The sequence below is a fragment of the Chaetodon auriga genome, chromosome 23, assembly GCF_051107435.1.
Source record: "Chaetodon auriga isolate fChaAug3 chromosome 23, fChaAug3.hap1, whole genome shotgun sequence".
NCBI classification, from domain to species: domain Eukaryota; kingdom Metazoa; phylum Chordata; class Actinopteri; order Chaetodontiformes; family Chaetodontidae; genus Chaetodon; species Chaetodon auriga.
Window position 1 is genome coordinate 1080381 of NC_135096.1, and position 18405 is coordinate 1098785.

The 18405-nt window shown below is 40.4% G+C and overlaps 1 protein-coding gene across 1 annotated transcript in view; it reads right to left on the bottom strand.

Annotated features, from left to right (window-relative positions):
* Nucleotides 1-7163: 7163 nt before the first annotated feature.
* LOC143316276 (uncharacterized) overlaps nt 7164-18405 on the bottom strand; it is a 39730-nt gene continuing 28488 nt past the window's right edge. The window contains exons 11-15 of the mRNA XM_076724155.1: nt 10480-10588; nt 10008-10188; nt 9701-9787; nt 9472-9589; nt 7164-7254 (exon numbers count right to left, since the gene is read on the bottom strand). Of these exons, the coding sequence (XP_076580270.1) occupies nt 7164-7254; nt 9472-9589; nt 9701-9787; nt 10008-10188; nt 10480-10588 (586 nt within the window). The remainder of the gene's footprint in view (nt 7255-9471; nt 9590-9700; nt 9788-10007; nt 10189-10479; nt 10589-18405) is intronic.

Genomic DNA, 18405 nt, shown 5'->3' on the forward strand with positions numbered 1-18405 from the left:
GAACTTCTCTTCTGGATACAATTCAATGTCTACATCAAAGTTTAACAGAATTTTTACTGTAATAACTGCATAAAATTTCTATCCTCATAGCAGGTTTTACAGGAATTGTTTTGGAACTTTGGTCTAACAAGTAGATACTTGTACTGTACTTGTACATTTCCTGAACACATCTTTGTTGTGAGCAAAGATAACAATGATCTAAATAATGATCTAAACGTTTTCCCAGGTACCCTGAAAGATGTCAGACAGTGGTCCAGTTTAGGGCAAGAAGACAGGGAGAGGTACAAGCAGGAGGCAGCAGCTTTAAAGGCTTCTACCAAACCACAGGACTTTAGTCCTGGAATGAGGGCCCTGAAAATTAAGAGGCACATAAAGCAGCTTAAGTTGGAGGTTTGTTAGTACTGTGTCTCAGTGAAGCTGTGATGGTGTTGCAGATTTTCTTTATTGAGTTGTTGTGGTCCTGTTTAAATACAGTATACAGTAACACAGAACAGGACTTGAGTGTTAGTGAAGTTCAGTGATAAAATTTGCTCAGATAGATATTTGGCAAGATTCAATTTTTTGAGAGGGAGATTTTAAACTAATTTCTTTGCATGTTTATTTTCTTTAATATTCTAACATTTGTTCTACTGATCCTGTTTTAGCATGAGATGTCTGTTCTCTTTTGTGTGTGGTGAAGGCGTCCAAACTGGAGGAGTTGGGCGTAGAAACCGCTGCATTATGTGTCGACTGCCTGGATTCCATGACATCAGTCATGCAGGTTGCCAGCAAAAATGCTGCAGCCTTTCTGGAGGAAACAGACACAGCAAACAAGTTTGCTCTTAAAATGTCAGGTAATATTATAAACTCACATTTTTATGTCTTGTCCTAATAAGCTTTGTCTTCACTATTAACTTTTAACTTCAATTTTGTCACTGTTTGTGCCATCATTCAGCTGCAAGAGTACCTATACTCTACTGTCTCAAACATGTTTTATGTCACTTAAGTCCACTGGATTGTGTTTCACTGTGTTTTTAATTTAATATGTTCTGTCAATATATGTTTAGCAAGCTGCTGTTCACCATCTCCTGTGGAGTCTGTCCATAACCTGGTGAAAAAGGTCCAAGACTTATTCAACCAGAAATACAGTAAGTTCTCTTTCCTGCAGAAACAATAAACTTAAAAAATTGAACAAGATAGAAAGATCAATAGATGTGCTAAAGATAGATCGATAGATGTGCTAATCCAGCAATGATGTTCAGCATAGCAGCATCAGTCTAAAATTTGATATAGACATGACCTGGCCCTAATCTCTTTGGGTTATACTTTGTCTTTTAATGATTCCACAATCTTTCTGAATGTTTTTCTTTTTTTCTTTACTCTTTCTCATGTGAATATCTGTTGACTTTGTATCCTACCCTTAAAGGAAGAAATGTCTGTCTGTCACTATGCATGTATCTTCCAAGCGGGGAGTTTTGGGTCTGAGAAGTAAAGCTCGCTTCCGCGTTCAAAAAGCTGCAATATCTCAGCTGCTGCTGGGGGCTGGCTCCAGAAGTGAGCAACTCTCCATAGACCCCCATGTTAAAATCGCTGACTTTACAGCTTAAAAAAACACATTTACAGCCTGGTTCATTTTATGAATCTGGTGTCAAGTGAAGTTTTTAAAAACACAACCATTTTTGTGTTATTTAGGCTTTAAATTCTCATATAAATACGTTGAGTGACAGGTCCAACAGACAATGAGCTGGCGACTTTGGAGTTCAGTGGGCGGGTTCTCGGCCGGCGGACCTGTAGAATTACCGTCTCTCCTCCAAATATGGAAAGTATACTCCCACTAAACCCAAGATGGCGAGGTCCATATTGGCCATATTTTGATCACAAAACAGACTCGCCAAAATGAATGGGTGTCACAGGTGCTACGTCCATGTTTTATACAGTCTATGGTATCTTCTCGGTAATGCGGTCAAGCCACCTGAAACTGCACATGCACAACGATGAATGGCATAGGAAGAGTTTGACAATGCTGCTTTTTCAAAAAATTGTACCAATTCACCATAATTAATGAAAATTGTACATTTCATCTAGTCCATGTGGGCCTCTGCCATCTCATGTAGACGCTACAGTCCTCACAGCAGGCAGCCCCGCTTCGACTGGGCACAAAGTGACCTTAAACCATACTGTACATTTTTCAGCTTTTTAAAAGTGAACTTGACATAATGGTTTTAATTTTATCTCGTAAAGTTGCTGCAGGTGGCTCTGGAAGACTGCCATACCAGGCACTGGCCAACCAGACACTGCTTATAGAGATGCAAGGGCTGCCAACTGACCTCACACCGAGGAAGCCTTCATTTTATGGACGGAAGCAGCTGGAGGTGATCTTAAAGGCAGCAGATAAAATATCATTCCAGATAAGTAAGTTTGCTTCTTGTTATTACAAAGAGTAGTCCAGGAATTATATTTGACTTGAACCCTTCTTAAATATGTTCCCTGTTTCACCAGAACCACTCCAAGTCGATGCAGTCCAACTTGAACCACAAGGTATGACATACAAGCCGATCAGTGAGAGCTTCTTAAAATTGTGGTGAATTATGATGTAAATATATTGAATAAGTAAGGTAGTGCAGTATCTCAGTCACCTCTCAGCCAGAAGGTCCTGCTTTGCATATTCAGGTGACATATTAAACTGACCTTTCCCACAATCTAAAGACACACTCAGTTGTCTCAAGATATGGCCATCAGTGTATTTGTTTGATCTGTATTAGACTGGTGACCTGTTCAGGCTGTATATCACATGTCAGCTGGGATTGGCTCTAGCTCACCTGAAACCTTAGGACAAGCAGCACTATACAGTACCTACGTGTCTCAAAACTCAACATGTTTAACTATAGATTGTTGTGGTTTTCTGACTTGCTTAGGGAAAGAATCTGAATTACCTGTCGACACCGTGGAATGTACACCACAAGGTAAAAGAGATGCTAATGCCTAGTTTCTGTAGCCTGCACGAGCAAACATCTAGGCCCAGTTCCAATCCGCCCCCTAAAGACTCAAGCCCTGAACCCTCACTGACTTGACTGACGTCCGTTGTAAGTGACCGAGTCTGTGAGGGTCCAGATGCTGTAGACGTGAATGGAACAGCAATTACCCACTTTCACGACATGTTACCTCGGCAACTTAATGTTGTTGACTCGTCTTGGACTAATAAATTACCGTTTACTTCAAACACACAAGGAGTGTGAGGAGGCAGACTCAAAACAAAATTATCCTAGATCAGATCAGATCAGGTCGATTTCTCATCAATAAACATAAACTACGCATGTGAAATTGTTAATAGTTTTTTCTTTGCCCCCTCCATTAACAATAAAGAGACCTGCAGAGCTCTCTCTGGCTACGTTTATTTACTTTTTTTAACACTCGCGTTCTGACGGCATCCCCTGTGTTTGACTTCACAACGCTATGAACTGTGGGTAATTCCTCACGGTAAGTCAGCATCGATGCTGACTTATGGTAAGGGGGCAGAAAGGGCTCATTCATGGACTCACTGACTTGATGACTTGATGACAGTGGAACAGCCCTCACACACTCACTGACTCAACGTGACCGCGCCTTTAAGTCAGTGAGTGCGTAAGGGGTTGGATTGGAATTGGACCCTAGACACATGACAATCCATTAGTGCTGTTGAGATAGACACAAATGCTATGCAGAACCAGAAAATGTCTTAAATGAGCAAATATACACAATTCTATAAAACATTGCCAAGTACATATGATTTTTGTGTCCTTGTGTATATTTTTTCATTGTGTCTTTGTTCATTTAGCTGAGGATGCTGGTACCCATGATCAGACAGTGGAGGAAATCTTCGCGTCCATGTTTGACGATGGTAAGTGTCTAACTAGAAAAAGAATCAGAATACTAATCAATCATTATAATGCTTAGGATATTCCTTTTTACGTTTTACGTTTTTTCCCAGTTACTAAAAATCCAAACCTCTTTCTCTGAACCAAATTCTCTCTGTGGCCTGAACTCAGTTTTTGAATCAAACTGTCTTTTGCCCAAACTTTAAACAACAACAACATCAGACAGGTCAGCTCTGTTAAGTATTTGGGTGTGCACATACTGTAGACAGTGACCTCAGCTGGCACACTCATGTGGCAGGTGTGTGTGCCAGAATCCATCAGTGCCTTTACTTTCTCAGGTGACTTTGCTTGTTCGGTGTGAGTAGTAACATGAACATCATCTTCTGTGCCACCACTGAGTCCATCCTTAGATACAGCATCACATCCTGGTTTGGTAATCTTGGAGTCAAATCTCAAAAATATAACCTAGTAAAGACAGTCAGCCAGACTGTGGGTTCCCCTGCCCCACTCACTTCTCAAGTTCAATTTGAGAAGGCCACCATCAGGCACTCAAACACTATTTGATTTTGATAGAAAAGCCAGGGGTTTGGGAATCTAATTTGAAGATTTTGAGAAAATTGATTAGAGGTTCAAAAGAATGTCTTATCAACTGAGGAAGTTTACATGTATGGCATTACAGTGTCTGGAATCTGAATCTGAATCTGACACGACTCTGTCTTCTAGTCTGTGGTTATGTCTGTATACATCGGACTCAAAATACATGTAAAGGAAAGACATTTGCAAATTATTTGCATTTTTATATTTAGGTGCAGCAGCAGGCCCCCCACATTCCTCTGGGGAGGTGGCTGTAGTGGAAGCTGTTGTCGAAGGTACAGTATACATTTAATTTAGATATCTGTACTTGACATGTATTTCAGATTAAATTAAAACATAAACATAACATCATACATAAATTGTATGTATGATGTTATAATCATGAAATAGTAGAATGAACTGATACTTGTTATGTGGTTTACTTTCAAAGGTACAAGCAATGCCTGCTGTGTCTGTGGAGCAGATTTCTATAACATAAAGAAGAACAGCAAGAAGAAGTGGCGTTCATGGTCACAGTGCAGTATGTGCAGTGGATGGTCACATGCCAACAATAAATTATTTGCATTGCTCAAAAAAAATGTTTCCTTTTTTCAGACAGACATCAATACATTGAACACATATGGCCACTAGCTACTGTACCACTTAAAACACTGTTAGACTGATTTCATCCAGTGGTCCTAGGAAGGATCTGAGAAAATACACCTAAAAGGGCTTTTACCTGGAGCAAGATAAAAATGTGTCACTTGGTGCCTGAAACCCACTGCCTTCTGATGTGGGCACCTCTGACCCCGTAGTATCAGGTGACAAGGGCTGTGTGGCTATGTGGAGGATGGCTGGCATAGTGTGAAAACAAAAATCACAGCTATTTATCAAGGGATTTTGAGTAGATCAGTTACCATTGCTGTTGTTAGGATGTCTAATGGGTAATTTCCGACATCTGTAGTTTGCCTCCTGCCCTCTGGAAGGAGGTACAGGAGCCTCCGCTCCCGCACTACCAGACTCACCAACAGTTTCATCCACCAGCCTGTGAGACTGCTGAACTCTCTCCCCTCCCCTCCCTCAGCCATCAGGCTGTAAGACTCCACCTACCCCACGGACAATATCAGAATATCTTTCTGATGGACAAGACAACTTTTTCTCAGTGCACCTTTTCATATGGACAATATTTCTGTGCAATATAACTATGGAGGTATGGTTTTTGGTAATTGGTTCTCCTCACCCCAGGGGAGTCCCCCAGACCCGGGCAACTCACCCTGGGCCTGAGGAGAATTAATTAATTAATTAATTAATTAATTACCTCTCGTTTGTGCAATAACCCGCCCAGCTGCTACAATGTCTCTGTTTACACAGTTTATATACTGGTTATTCTGTTTTTTGCACTACACTGTTTATATACTATTTACTCTGTTTTTGCACTATTTATTCTGTTGTTTACATTCTGTTTATCTATTTATTCTCTATTGCACTCATTATTATTTAGCTCTTGTTTTTTAGTTATATAGACTATATTTTTATATTTTCTTAAACTGCCCCACAATTCCATCTCTGTTGTAATCCGGAAGCCATGCAACGACACTTCGTTGCCAAATCTCACTGCTGTTTTTGTTCTTTACCTTCCTGTCCTTTCCTGTTGTGCCTATGCACTTTACTGTTTGCCCTGTCCTGTCTTGATGCTTGTCTACGCATGGGATAGTGAGAAACATAATTTCGATTCCTTTGTATGTCAAGTACATGTGAAGAAATTGACAAATAAAACTGACTTTGACTTTGTGTGTTTTAATTAAAAAAATAAGCTTCTTAACAGACAACTAATGTGGATATATGACAGGGGATATTCCTTGATTTCAATATTTTGTGACCTCCAGCCTTACCTTACCTATAGTGTAACTACTGTACAGATTTATGCTGTATTTCTTGATGAAATGGCCGTGTCTTTTATGCTGGCTGAACTGCTGTAATGGATGTGATTTGATGGAGTTGTCTGTTATCCCCTCACCCTTTTTAATTGAAAACACACTTAATCAGGCTGCAAATTTATAAAATGTAAACAATCATGAAACTAAATTGAATGGAAATGAGCACATGCAGTGACAGGTTGCAGGTATTTCATTTTTTTTAATATTACCATTCATGTAGCCTGCCTCCTCAAAGATCGAGCAAAATAAATCATGAAGCAGTTGTACCAAAAAACATGAAACAACTGTTTTCACTATTGTCATGTGACATGTCAAAAAGTAACATCAGACATTTTTGATTTCCACAATAGTTCCCTACAACACAGCCACAATTACTAACAATGCTACACAGTAACAATAGAAAAATCCAACATGTGATTACAGTATCTACACAGGATGTTAGCCTTAAATATCACAAAAGAGTTCATGGTTTTCTCACAACACTAAACTGCCTGTGGAAAAGCACCATGAAAAATCAAAAAATGTGTCAAAAAAGTCTCAACAATGAAAAAAAAACACTCACCAAAGAATCTCAGAATTATACAAATGTACAAGTGCAAAAGCAAACTGTATTCAAGTTCAAGATAACATCTGATAAAGGTATGGACTACCTTCATGCAATATCTGAGTCAGATAAGAAAAGATTCACAAATAGAATGAGAAAAAAAACTTTGGTAGTGAATGTGTGTGGTGAAAGTGTTAATACAGATTAGTGAACTAGGTCATAGACCAGGTCTTAGAAATACCATGAGCAAGTGTTGTCTTTCTAAAGACCAAATGATTATTGTCCCTCTTCCTCCTCATCCTCCAAATCATCACCTTCCTCTTCATTCTCAACATCCTCCACCTCTTCATCTGTGTCAGAGTCAGTACTGTTCACAACATCACAGTCACCTGTGGTCAGTGTTGTAAAGACACTTTCAAACTGTGAGAGATACCTTGAAAATTCTCTCCTCTTACTCTGCAAAGCTGCTCTTGTGCCTCTCTCCTGCCTGTTTGAGGAATGACCTTCTGGCTGGGATTGTCGGTCAATTTCAGTTATCTGCTTTTCATAAAACCTTTTGGCTGATTTGCAGTCTTCCAACAGATATGCCTTCTCTTCATTTGCCCATCGTATTGTGTTCCATAACACAAACAGCTGCTGTTTCACTGGCATGTTGTCTATTTCTCTTGTAGTCAGGGTTGACCAAATGGGGTTGTCGATTTGAATGACATCAGTGTAGTCTAAGGCATGTGGCTGGTTGACTGCTCTGGTGGCAATGTTGAACTCTTTCACTTTTTGTTTTATCTTCTGGCAGACTGAAGAGATCTTCCTTGACAGTCAGATTGCAATTTTCTGTCCCTCTGCAAAACAAATGGTTGATTCAGTTTCATAAATGGAAGAAAGGATTAACCAAATGTAACATTTTATATACCTACTGTACCTGCATATTTTCTCACAAGGCCACACAGAAACCTCCGCTCTAAGACAAGTCGATACATGGCCTGCAATGAGTTGTGTCTTTTCTTGTCTTCTATTGCACTTTGGATGCGCAGACATGATTCACTTGTCAGACTCCATCTTTCTCCAAGGCCATGTTGCTTTTCAACTGTTTTTATTTTCTTATCTAGTCTGAAAGTTATAAATAAATAAATAAATAAATACAAGTCTTGATTATGCAATATAAATCTTATTGATAAATGGATTGAGATCAAATAAAGGCTCACATAACTACAGATTACATTATGTTTGAAAGTAGGAGTAAGAACATATATATGTGTGTGTATATATATATATATATATATATATATATATACGTATACGTGTGTGTATATATATATATATATATATATATATACACGTATACGTGTATATATATATGTGTGTGTGTATATGTATATGTATATATATATATATATATATATGGATCCAGCTGAAGCAATACTTACTTAGCAAGACGTGTTATGACATCACAAGTCCTGCTGGCAGTCACACTGCTCAAGACTTGTCTGGGAAAAACAATGTGTTGTTAGTACCAACATACATAAAACTGTTGCAATCTGTATACTGCATTCATGATTGTTAACACATGATATAGTCATTCAATTCAAACAAAAAGTGCAGCAACCCTAACTGGCCATTTTGTTTAGATTGTGTCATGTGTTATATAAGAAGACATACATTCAGTGTATTTCTCTGTGGTATTGAACTGCACAGAGGGGGCTCTAATTTCGTAGACCTGGCGGAGGCGAAGCGCAACAATTACATTGTTATTCTTCTCCAATAAAACCGTTCACATTTAGAAAACTATATTTTAACCCCATGACAAAAGGTGTCCAGTGTTCGCAAACATACACAAACAAATACCGTGCGTAACGGGATGAAATCAGAGGCACCTGTGCGTAAAGGAGGCATCACCAAGCTCCGTGGTGAGCGTCTCTCTTTGTCTCTTTTCTCTTGAATTTTCTGAGATGAGAGATTTTGAATATATCCTCACTATCTGATGCTGAGGCTGTTTGTGGCCGTGAGAGACGACAGCTCGTTAGTTTAAGATGTGTTAATTCAGTCAGGTTGAGTTTCCATTACGCGTGTCAGCCGCCTTTGATCTGTCATCAGATGCGAATAGACGATCAATATCGATCAATGTATGTGCTGATTCAGATAGTTACACTGAATAGTGGTTGTTATGATTATTTATTGCATTGAAATGTTCTGGAAACCTGCCTGCGAGGCTTTGGTGATTTGTGTGCATTGCGTGCCAGATCTGCCAGCCGCGCTCCGCCTGCGCCAGGTTTAGACCAGGTTGGAGTTGGTGAGCTCTCTCAGTCCGCCGCCGGCGAGGTTTTTGGTCAAGAAATTATCGCTACGCCAGGCGGAAACTGTCGAAACCTTCCACTACTTCGTCACCACGCCCAGCTTGGCGCACCTCAGTCTACCAAATTACCAAATCGACTGCACACCCCGCCACGCCAGACTAAAATACCGCTGCGCAGGGGTCCACAGGCCCAGGTCGGCAGCGGCGAGGCACGAAATTAGAGCCCAGGGATTATTTGTAATTTCCTCTCAGACAGTTAGAACAGCTAAAATAGATTTTGCTGTAAAAACTCACAGTTCCTGGTGCTCTATTAGTTTTTGGACATAGTCCTCTTCCCAGGTCCAGTCTACAGACCGCTCGGCCTCTGTGTGGTATTCGTTTGTCCAGACTTGTATGTCTTGCTGTGTGAGGCCTTAAGACAAGAACATGACATACTTCAATACCTTGAAACTGGTATAGTATAGTTAGTACAGTGATCATTATTACATTTCTGTTAAAACCTTTCCAACATTTTGTGTCCTACCTGTATTTTCCATTATTTCAGCCATCTCTGCATTTGCTTCCTCCTCAACTGACTTGACCTTTGCAGCTTTGAGAACCAGGGCTTTTGCTTTAAACAGAGTCAAGAAATCCAAAGTAAGACATTATAATATTGTCTTATTTGTCTCCATAGTTGATCGGTTATTGGACAACTTATTAATTTAACTTATTAAACAAATTAAGATTAAGATAACAATGACTTAAAAGGTTGTTTGTACATTTTTAAAGCATCTTCAAAGACCATGTATACAATAACATGAGAGAAAGACACTAACAGATTACACCTTTACCTTGGCTCTTCCTTATCCTTGAACTGTGATGCAGTAAAGCATCAGTCAGAAGGTCGACTCTGTGTGAGGGTGTCATTTCTTTGGTCACCTTACCAAAACGGCGAAGGTATGACCACAGTCGTTCCAGCTGTTCCCCATCAGCTAACCCTGAACCTTCAACATTCCTACAGCTATAGGAAATCTACAAAAGAGAATCAAAACAAAACCAGACGTTGATCATTTAAATAAGTTATAGACTACTAATCATAACTTTTTCCAGTTACTAGCAAAATCTAAAATCTCTCAAAAAATTTGGATGGCAACCTGACAAGCAACATCATGTCCATAAGCATGGAATGCAGGAACAGCAAATGTCGTATTTGTCAGAAGATCGGGATAAAACTTCTGCAAGAGAAATAATACATATACACAGATAATTTGGCTTCTCTATAACTGAAAGACAAGCAATAAAAGATTTATATAAAAAAATTACCTGCAGGTGAGGTTTCAGTTTGCATGCAATATCGTACATGAACACAATTTTCTTGTCTGTCCCAAACTGCTCTCGCAGTTCCTTTAGCAGGTAGGCAGCATTTGAAAGGCTAAAAGAAAAAACAAATACTTAGAGACCATCTTAACAAAAGATTCTTATGTGCAAGCTTTGGATTTACCTTTCACCTCTCTTCAGGCTCAGAAAACGACGTGGATGTTCATGCTTACAGGATACGCCAAAAACACCAGTCTCATGCAGTTTGGAGTTCTTCACCTTTGAGCGGAGGGCATTGCCTGCTTGAAAGCTGACACAACCCTGTAAAAGTTGTTGCATATGATTGTATTCACATTGCTGGGTATGGTACTCTTTCAAATTACACTGTCAAATCCCTATTTGATCACATGTCCTAAATACATAAGAAATTACTTTTTAGGGTTAATGTGTGAACATAAACTATGGATAAATCCATGCTGCATTAACATTACATTTTATAACCCCCAGTAATGAAGGAGGAAGATATTAAACTTCAATGTATAAACTTTACCTGCTCAGAAGAATGCTCCTTTTCTCCAGTAAAAGCATCAACAACATCCTGGGGGCAAAAGAACCTGCTGAAGTGCTTGGGGGGCTTCAAGGCTACTTCCAGATGATTTTTTCCTTGGAAGTCCAAACAGTCCATCCACCGCAACAACCAGACATCCATTCTATAACAAGTGACAGTCAGAGTAAAAACATGTCATTAGGTATTTGCGACAGCTTTCAAACAAAACATTATAACAGATTATATTTTTCATTCTTGATCGTGACGCCTGAGCAGAGGAGAGGAGAGGAGAGTGGATAGGGCTCCATGTAACCTGATGTGTCCAAGAGGAGCAACTTTTCAACAGTGCTTGGCTTCAGGTGGTTTCTTTTTTTGAGATTGTTTCACGCGGTTTTGAAAATACGCTCAGACGGCACACATGAAGCTTCCTGAACCTCTCACGTGGCAGACCGGTCTGTGAGGCCTTGTCACGTCACAAAAACACGCCTCGATACGTGCCTCATGGAAATCATCCTGGATTTTACTCGACACACGCTTCGAAGCCTTGGCACAGTAGGACACATCACTAGTCTCCACATTTGTAAACAAAACAACTATGTTGGCCGTTTGGCAATTCTATGAGTTGGAAGACAAATGTAGACCCACAGCAAAATGTAGAGTCTGCAAGCTAATGGTTTCACGTGGTGGCAGCAACAGACCTTCCTACACAACTAATTTCATTCGGCATCTCAAGAAACACAAAGCAGAATATAAGGAACACAGTGCTGCTACCAAATCAAAAGCGGGTTTGAAGCAGCAGATGCTGCTCTCTAGTTTAAGAAAAGACAAGTTTCCTTGCGGTGGAGAGAAGGCCAGGATGATTACCAAAAGGCTCACAGAGTTTAATGGTTTAGACGACCAGCCCATTTCTGTGTTAGAGAACACTGGCTTTTGTCGGCTTTTGGAATTCTTGGAGCCATTCTACAAGCTACCGTCTAGGCACTTCATAACGAGCATAGCTATAGCTATACTTTAGCTTAGCTTTCCAACAAAGTTCGCAGGATCAGCAATTACTCATCATTAAAAAATCGGGATCTGATCGGGACCAAAAAAAGGTGATCAGGACATTCCTAGTGATTCAACATAACTGATTTAGCACATGTGTACATTATACCTCTGGACAGAGAGGACAGTGTGTTCCATCTGTTAGGTGTGGTCCAAGATGGCGTAGTGTTGACATCTGGTATCGGAAGTGTCTGTATTCCTCATAGGACTCATTTATGAGAATTCCATACAAGTCATGACAATATAAAGTGATCATAATCACAATAGGTTAGTCATAAAAAAAGTTTTTCAAATTGGAAATTTGCATATGACAGTCACTCTGAGAAAGGATACATATTAACAGAAGCTAATAATAAACAAACCTTGGAGGCAACTGGCGAACACTGAATTGCTGCACAGACAGCTTTTAGTGATGCACCACACTCAAGCTGAAGGCGACAGACCAGGTCCAGCAGCGCCATGGAGACTGCAGTTTGAGGGTGCTTCGCTGTCGCTGGCCAAAGGTCATAACGCACGAGTGATGCAACCTCTATTTCACAGTGGCAGAACTGGATCCACACATCATGAAGCCTTCCTACAATTCACGACAGAATAAGTGTTAAACACCGTAATTATTTGTACAACTTTCCATTTTGTGCAGGGTGGATATGACTGTCTCTGAAATACTGCATTACTTACCTTGCTGATCAAACACATTTAATTGACGGGATTAGGATGTCTCACACTGGTGCCCATCCTTCCTTGTCCAGTGCCACCGAAAACCTACTGGCACTTTCTGGTAAAATTCCCCATCCTTAAATATAAAAATCACATTATAAAGTTTTGCTGTCCACTAGATAGAGGTTATAACCAAGAGATTAAAGCATTACGATCATAATGCAAGCCCGATATACAATTGTATTCTGTACCACTCTTTCTATGAGTGCCACTCATACTTTTTTGGAAAATACACTGTTAAAAAATAATAATTTGTTTACAAATTTGCTAAATTGAAGAGAAAAAAATTAAGAACACAAACCTCCCACTTTTCCAGTCCATGTGTGACAGCAGAGCCTTCATGTACAGTGCTGATACAGCCTCCACAGTAGTACCTTTCACTGCCACAGTCACTGCATCGCCAGATGTCTGCACCACTGGCGAGGGAAACTCCACAAACTGTGCAAGGCGGGTTTTCTGAGGGACAGAAAAGCTCCGACCTCACATCGAGGAGTATTTCCCTTGCCTTGGCCCATGCTTCCACCGTACCCTGCTTCTTGCTGGTGCTTGCTTCCTCATCACTTGCAATTGGGAAGTTGCAAGCTGATGATGGAGCTGCAGAGCAGCACCTTTCTGCTGGTGGGTTTGAGGGCAAAGGGGTCCTCTCACTCACATATCTCCTGGACACTGTTGCCCTTCCTCTCAGTGGGATTTTTTTTAAAGTTATGTGTGGTCTCACTCTCTTTGTTTTCACCATGTTCATCTATTCAAATATTTAACAAAATAACAAACAAAAAAAGAATAAACAAGATTAACATTAACATGATCACATTACAAAATTATACACGAGCATCACGTAAAATAAAAAAATACTAAAATTATATATTGGCAAATGGGAGATGTGGCACTGTATTCCAAGTAGATCCTATCATAACCGTTTCAGCTAGCTAGCTAGTGCTGGAAACATCTGTCATGTTTTGTGTTTTATGTGGACCTTGGAATCCTATCTTTGCTATAACATTACATAGAATGAATGTCTGTGTATTTCCATCAATTAAACTTTGTAAACCTTCAGTCTGACCTGTTTGTTTCTATTACTCACAGGCAGGTGTGTTTACAGGTAGACTACAGTATATTCAATGGACTGCATTAACCACAAGTGGTCAGTGCTCAGTAAGCCAGCTGGCTCACGGACCTGGACAGTTTTCAGACATCTATCAGAAATAAGACGCATTACTTTATCGTTACTATTGTTGTTGTTGTTACTGCTACACAAGAACATGAGTTACAAACCTGCCATTAACGCGCCTTCCTCTCCACAAGCTTCTTCTTTGTCATCTTTTCCAATTTATAGCAGGCAGCGCTTACAGGTGCAACACCGCCACCTCCTGGAGTGCGAGGCGTACTGCCGACATCAAACCGCATCAAACCAAACGAAATGAAGGGAGGAAGAAAAAAAAGCAGCTTTCCCAAAATAAGCCCCAATCTTTGATTTATTAATATATCCATGACCCCGTCTTTCTGAGATAGGTAGGCTACTTAAACTCCTCCACAGTCTGTTTCCTGGTCCTTCCGTATCTTTTCGTGTCTTTCCGTATCTTTACGAAGGCGAAAATATATTGTTTTTAATGAACAAGATCCGCCATTTTCTATGGTTCATTTTTTTAATATTCTTGCTAAATAAACAAAAACGGGAGGGGGAGGCAAGGGCTCCATAATAAACCTTCCGTGCCTACTGGGCATTAATAACATTGGGTTAACTAGATTAATGGGTGATAACAGCCTCCTGCACCTACTAGTAGGTAGAGTAGGGCCCTACTGGCTCATGTCAACAATGTTATAATGAACCCTGTGACACCACGGCATTTCAAAGCAATTTATTAAAACTATATATTTTTACCATTAATAAATGCACACAATCTTCAAGGCTACATAGACTTTTTTTTGCTTGATATATTTATTTCAAACATGTAAACAAAATTATTAATATAATAACAATAATAACTAGACAATTTCCCCCCGGCGGGAAATTTTGAGAGTGATACAGTGCGCAAACGCCGGGGTGTGTGGCTCGTGCTATAGAGGTCAGTGTCCAGTACTAAAGACAGAACACTGACCTCTATAGCACTGCAGTGCTATTAAAACACACACACAGAAACACACACATCTCAGCTGTGTGTGTTTGTGTTTGTGTTAGTAAACACCACAGACAACACTGCATGAGATCCTTGTAAATGCTATAGAGGTCTACTGGGCCACATGTGAGGATTTTAACCCTGGTTACATGTGTGTTGGCATTTGTGTCTGTGTGTGTGTGTGTATCTGTAATCACACGAAGCTTCATATGTGTGTTTGGGTGTGTGGGAGAGGAGTGCTCAGAAAAGTACTGAGGCTCAGAGGTTGTCACGGCAACTTGAGCTGGTTGCCATTGATGATAGGGGCTCCCCAGGCAGACAGACAGGGGCAGACAGAAAAGCGGAGAAAAGAGCCATTTTCTGCCTCTGCACTGCTCTCACATTTGGGCTTATCCTGAGAGAACGGCAGCTCCTATCAGAAAAACACACAGACCACCATTGCCGTAAGGACTTCCTGAACGCTTTGGTGTGCTTTTGGTGTTTCTACACAAAATACTTTGCAGACACTTGCGAGTTAAAAACAGGGGTCCGTTGTGCTTCTCTCAGAAAATCTTTGTATTGGAGTCAGTGAGGAGCAGAGACAGACGTGGCTGCGCTTGGAGGCTGCTAATTCAAATTCTGTAAGTCTCTCTGATTGTTGGAGCACATTGTGAGAGACAGAGCACATTTGTCTACAAATGTGGAAAAAAATCATGTGTCTAGAGCGTAAATTGTGGCTGGGAGGAGCGTGGAAAGACAAAAAATCTGGAGTTTTTTTAGGCTCTCTTTTCGGCCACTCTGACCGATGACATCACTCTAACACGAACATTCCGTGCAATAGCCATGTCATAGCGCTCAGCACTGTATCACTAATAATGATAAAATAAAGCGAAAGTAGAATAAGAAAAAAACCCTGATTAATAGGCCCATTTAACAAAATCAAATATGCACATTAGTTACGCCAACGTCTTACTTTGAAAAATGGAAGTTATCTCGCTCGGTATTAAACCAGCGATGTTTTATTCCAGCGCTCTATCGCCGACTTTCTCAGTGGACTCCGAGCATTTGCCGTAAGTTCCATGACACGGTCACACTCAAAATGTTGAATACGGCTGGCTTGACTGCAGTAGGCTATTTATTAATGGGTGATAGAGAAGGTGCAGTTAAAAGGAGTGATGCGCATTTAGCTGGTTTAGGGCGCAAAGCATCAGCCAAAATTTATCTTTCAGGGATTAAGTAGGAGCTCTTAACTGCAAAAAATGTTTGGATGTAAGCATTGTTTTGTACTCCAAATAACCTTTATAAATACATGTTTCTTTCATTACTTAGGCTTCAAAATGAAGAAATTAAGAAGAGGTCAGAGACATGGCCTTCCAGATTTATGAAGAGTCAGGAGGACAGGACCGGATAGTTACTGAACTGTCAGCTTTTGAAAATCTTACTCGAAAAATTTCTTGGAATAGCCCCATGTGGGAAATGTTGGCAGAAAAAATATTCAGGGACAAGAGTTTAAAGAAAAGGAAATGGCTGTACACTCTATGGCACAGTGACAGAAAGTTCATTCGAACAAGGGTGTTGTTGAGGCAGAAGGAGCAAAAGCAGGTGGTCATGACAGAATGTGACTCTGGTGAAAAGGCAACTGAGGAAAAAAATGAAGATGAGGAAACAAGAGACACAGAGTCTGAGATTAAGGAAAGACTTGAAAAGAAGGAACAGTATAAAACTGAAGCAGTTCAAGAGGAGACCCATGTGGATCCCAGTATTGAAAAAAACACATATAATGATGGTGACTGCATGGCTGTTAGCAAAGAAGTTGAGAAAACATTGGAAATGGAGGAAGGGATAAAGAAAACACATGAAGACACAACGGTTATGACTGAAGCCAGTGGAGATGAAACGTCTGAGTGCATTCAAACTGACAGCACTTTGTTTCTGGATGACGCCTTAATTTGTATTTGTAGACAGCCAAATAATCCTAATGAGCCATATGCCCAATGTAGCCTCTGCAAAGACTGGTTTCATCCTGTTTGTGTTGGCTTCCAAAGTGTTCAAGACATTGCTGCCATATCCCCATGGCACTGTCCGTCATGTACCACAGATACCCAGACATCACAGTGTGGAGATAAGGACCAGGTGAAGAGAAGGTTATCTTTTGGAAAAGAATTGCCTTCTTGTCCCCAAGAGTTCAGTGTCAGCCTGACAAGGACGGAATGGGCAGCAATTCAGCCAGCTGACAGAGAAGGACACAGAATCTTGAAGAAAGGCTGGGCTGATGTTATGAGCCGCAAAATAAGCTCTGTAAACAAATTTTGTGTCCTTTCCTTCAAGACTAATAAAGTAAAATGCAGTCGAAGTTGAAAAACTAAAAATGTCTATTGGAGGGGTAAGGCTGTGTGCAAGTTTTCTGGTTGCACAACTTATTTCCTGTCCATAGAAGAAGACCCTAATGACAGAAGGTGATATACCTGTAAATGTCAAAGTCCAGGGAAAAATTCAACACAGTTGCCATGAACAACACCGCTGACACTGTCGCCAACCTGAACGCCACACGCTCAAAGGACAACTTGGTCAATGTTCTCCCACGCTGGTCCACACAAAACAACTGGCATCCACGGATGAAGACAAACTTCTAGCTGGAAATCTAAATGATGTCAAGTCCGTCCCAGTGCTGCAAAAGATATCAAGTGAAAAAAATCTTGAAAATGGCTTAGACAGGGATGCTTTCATGGAGTGTTTTCAAATTCAGCAAAAGCAGGATGTGGAAAATCCCAGTTCCAAGATAAAACACAGTGGCATTCAGTATGTTGCAATGTCTCCTTTTGTTGTTCACACTTATTCTGAATCACAGCTGCAGATTCTTCATGAACAACAGAAGAATAATAAGTGTTTGCTATATATGGATGCAACTGGCAGTGTAGTTGCCAAACCTCACCCCTCCAGCCAGTCAGTACTGTACTATGCACTTTGTATGGTGTACAAAGTCCACAACCAAAACATTGGCTGACTTGACTGCGTCGAGACTACTACAAGCTGTTCGTGAAACACTTGAAGCCACAAAAAATTGAAACTGATTTCAGTTGGGCCATGATCCATGCAGTTGTTCAGGCATTTAACATTGTCAGCATTCAGGAATATCTGCAGCTTTGTTTCCAGGTGTGCCAGGAGCAGCACACAGTGCAAATGACTGATGCACCTCTGTGCTGCTCACATGCTTAAGCTGATAAGCATGAAATTGAGCAAGGTGCAATGCAAAAAAGAAACCAAAAATTTTTTCTGTACTGCTTTGCCCTTCTCCAAAATGCCACAGATTTTTGTGTGATCTTGTCCATTGTAAAATCTGTAGTGTTTGTTTTGTCCTCAAGGACTAAGACAGAAGCGTGTCAGGAACATCTGTCATTACTGCAGGAAGCCATACAGACACAGAAGACGGACAAGATAGACATAAAAAATGAAGATGATGATGATGATGACAGTGAACCCAGGATCTCTGAAGACCAGCATAGATCAATCAGAAAGTCATCACCTTTCTTT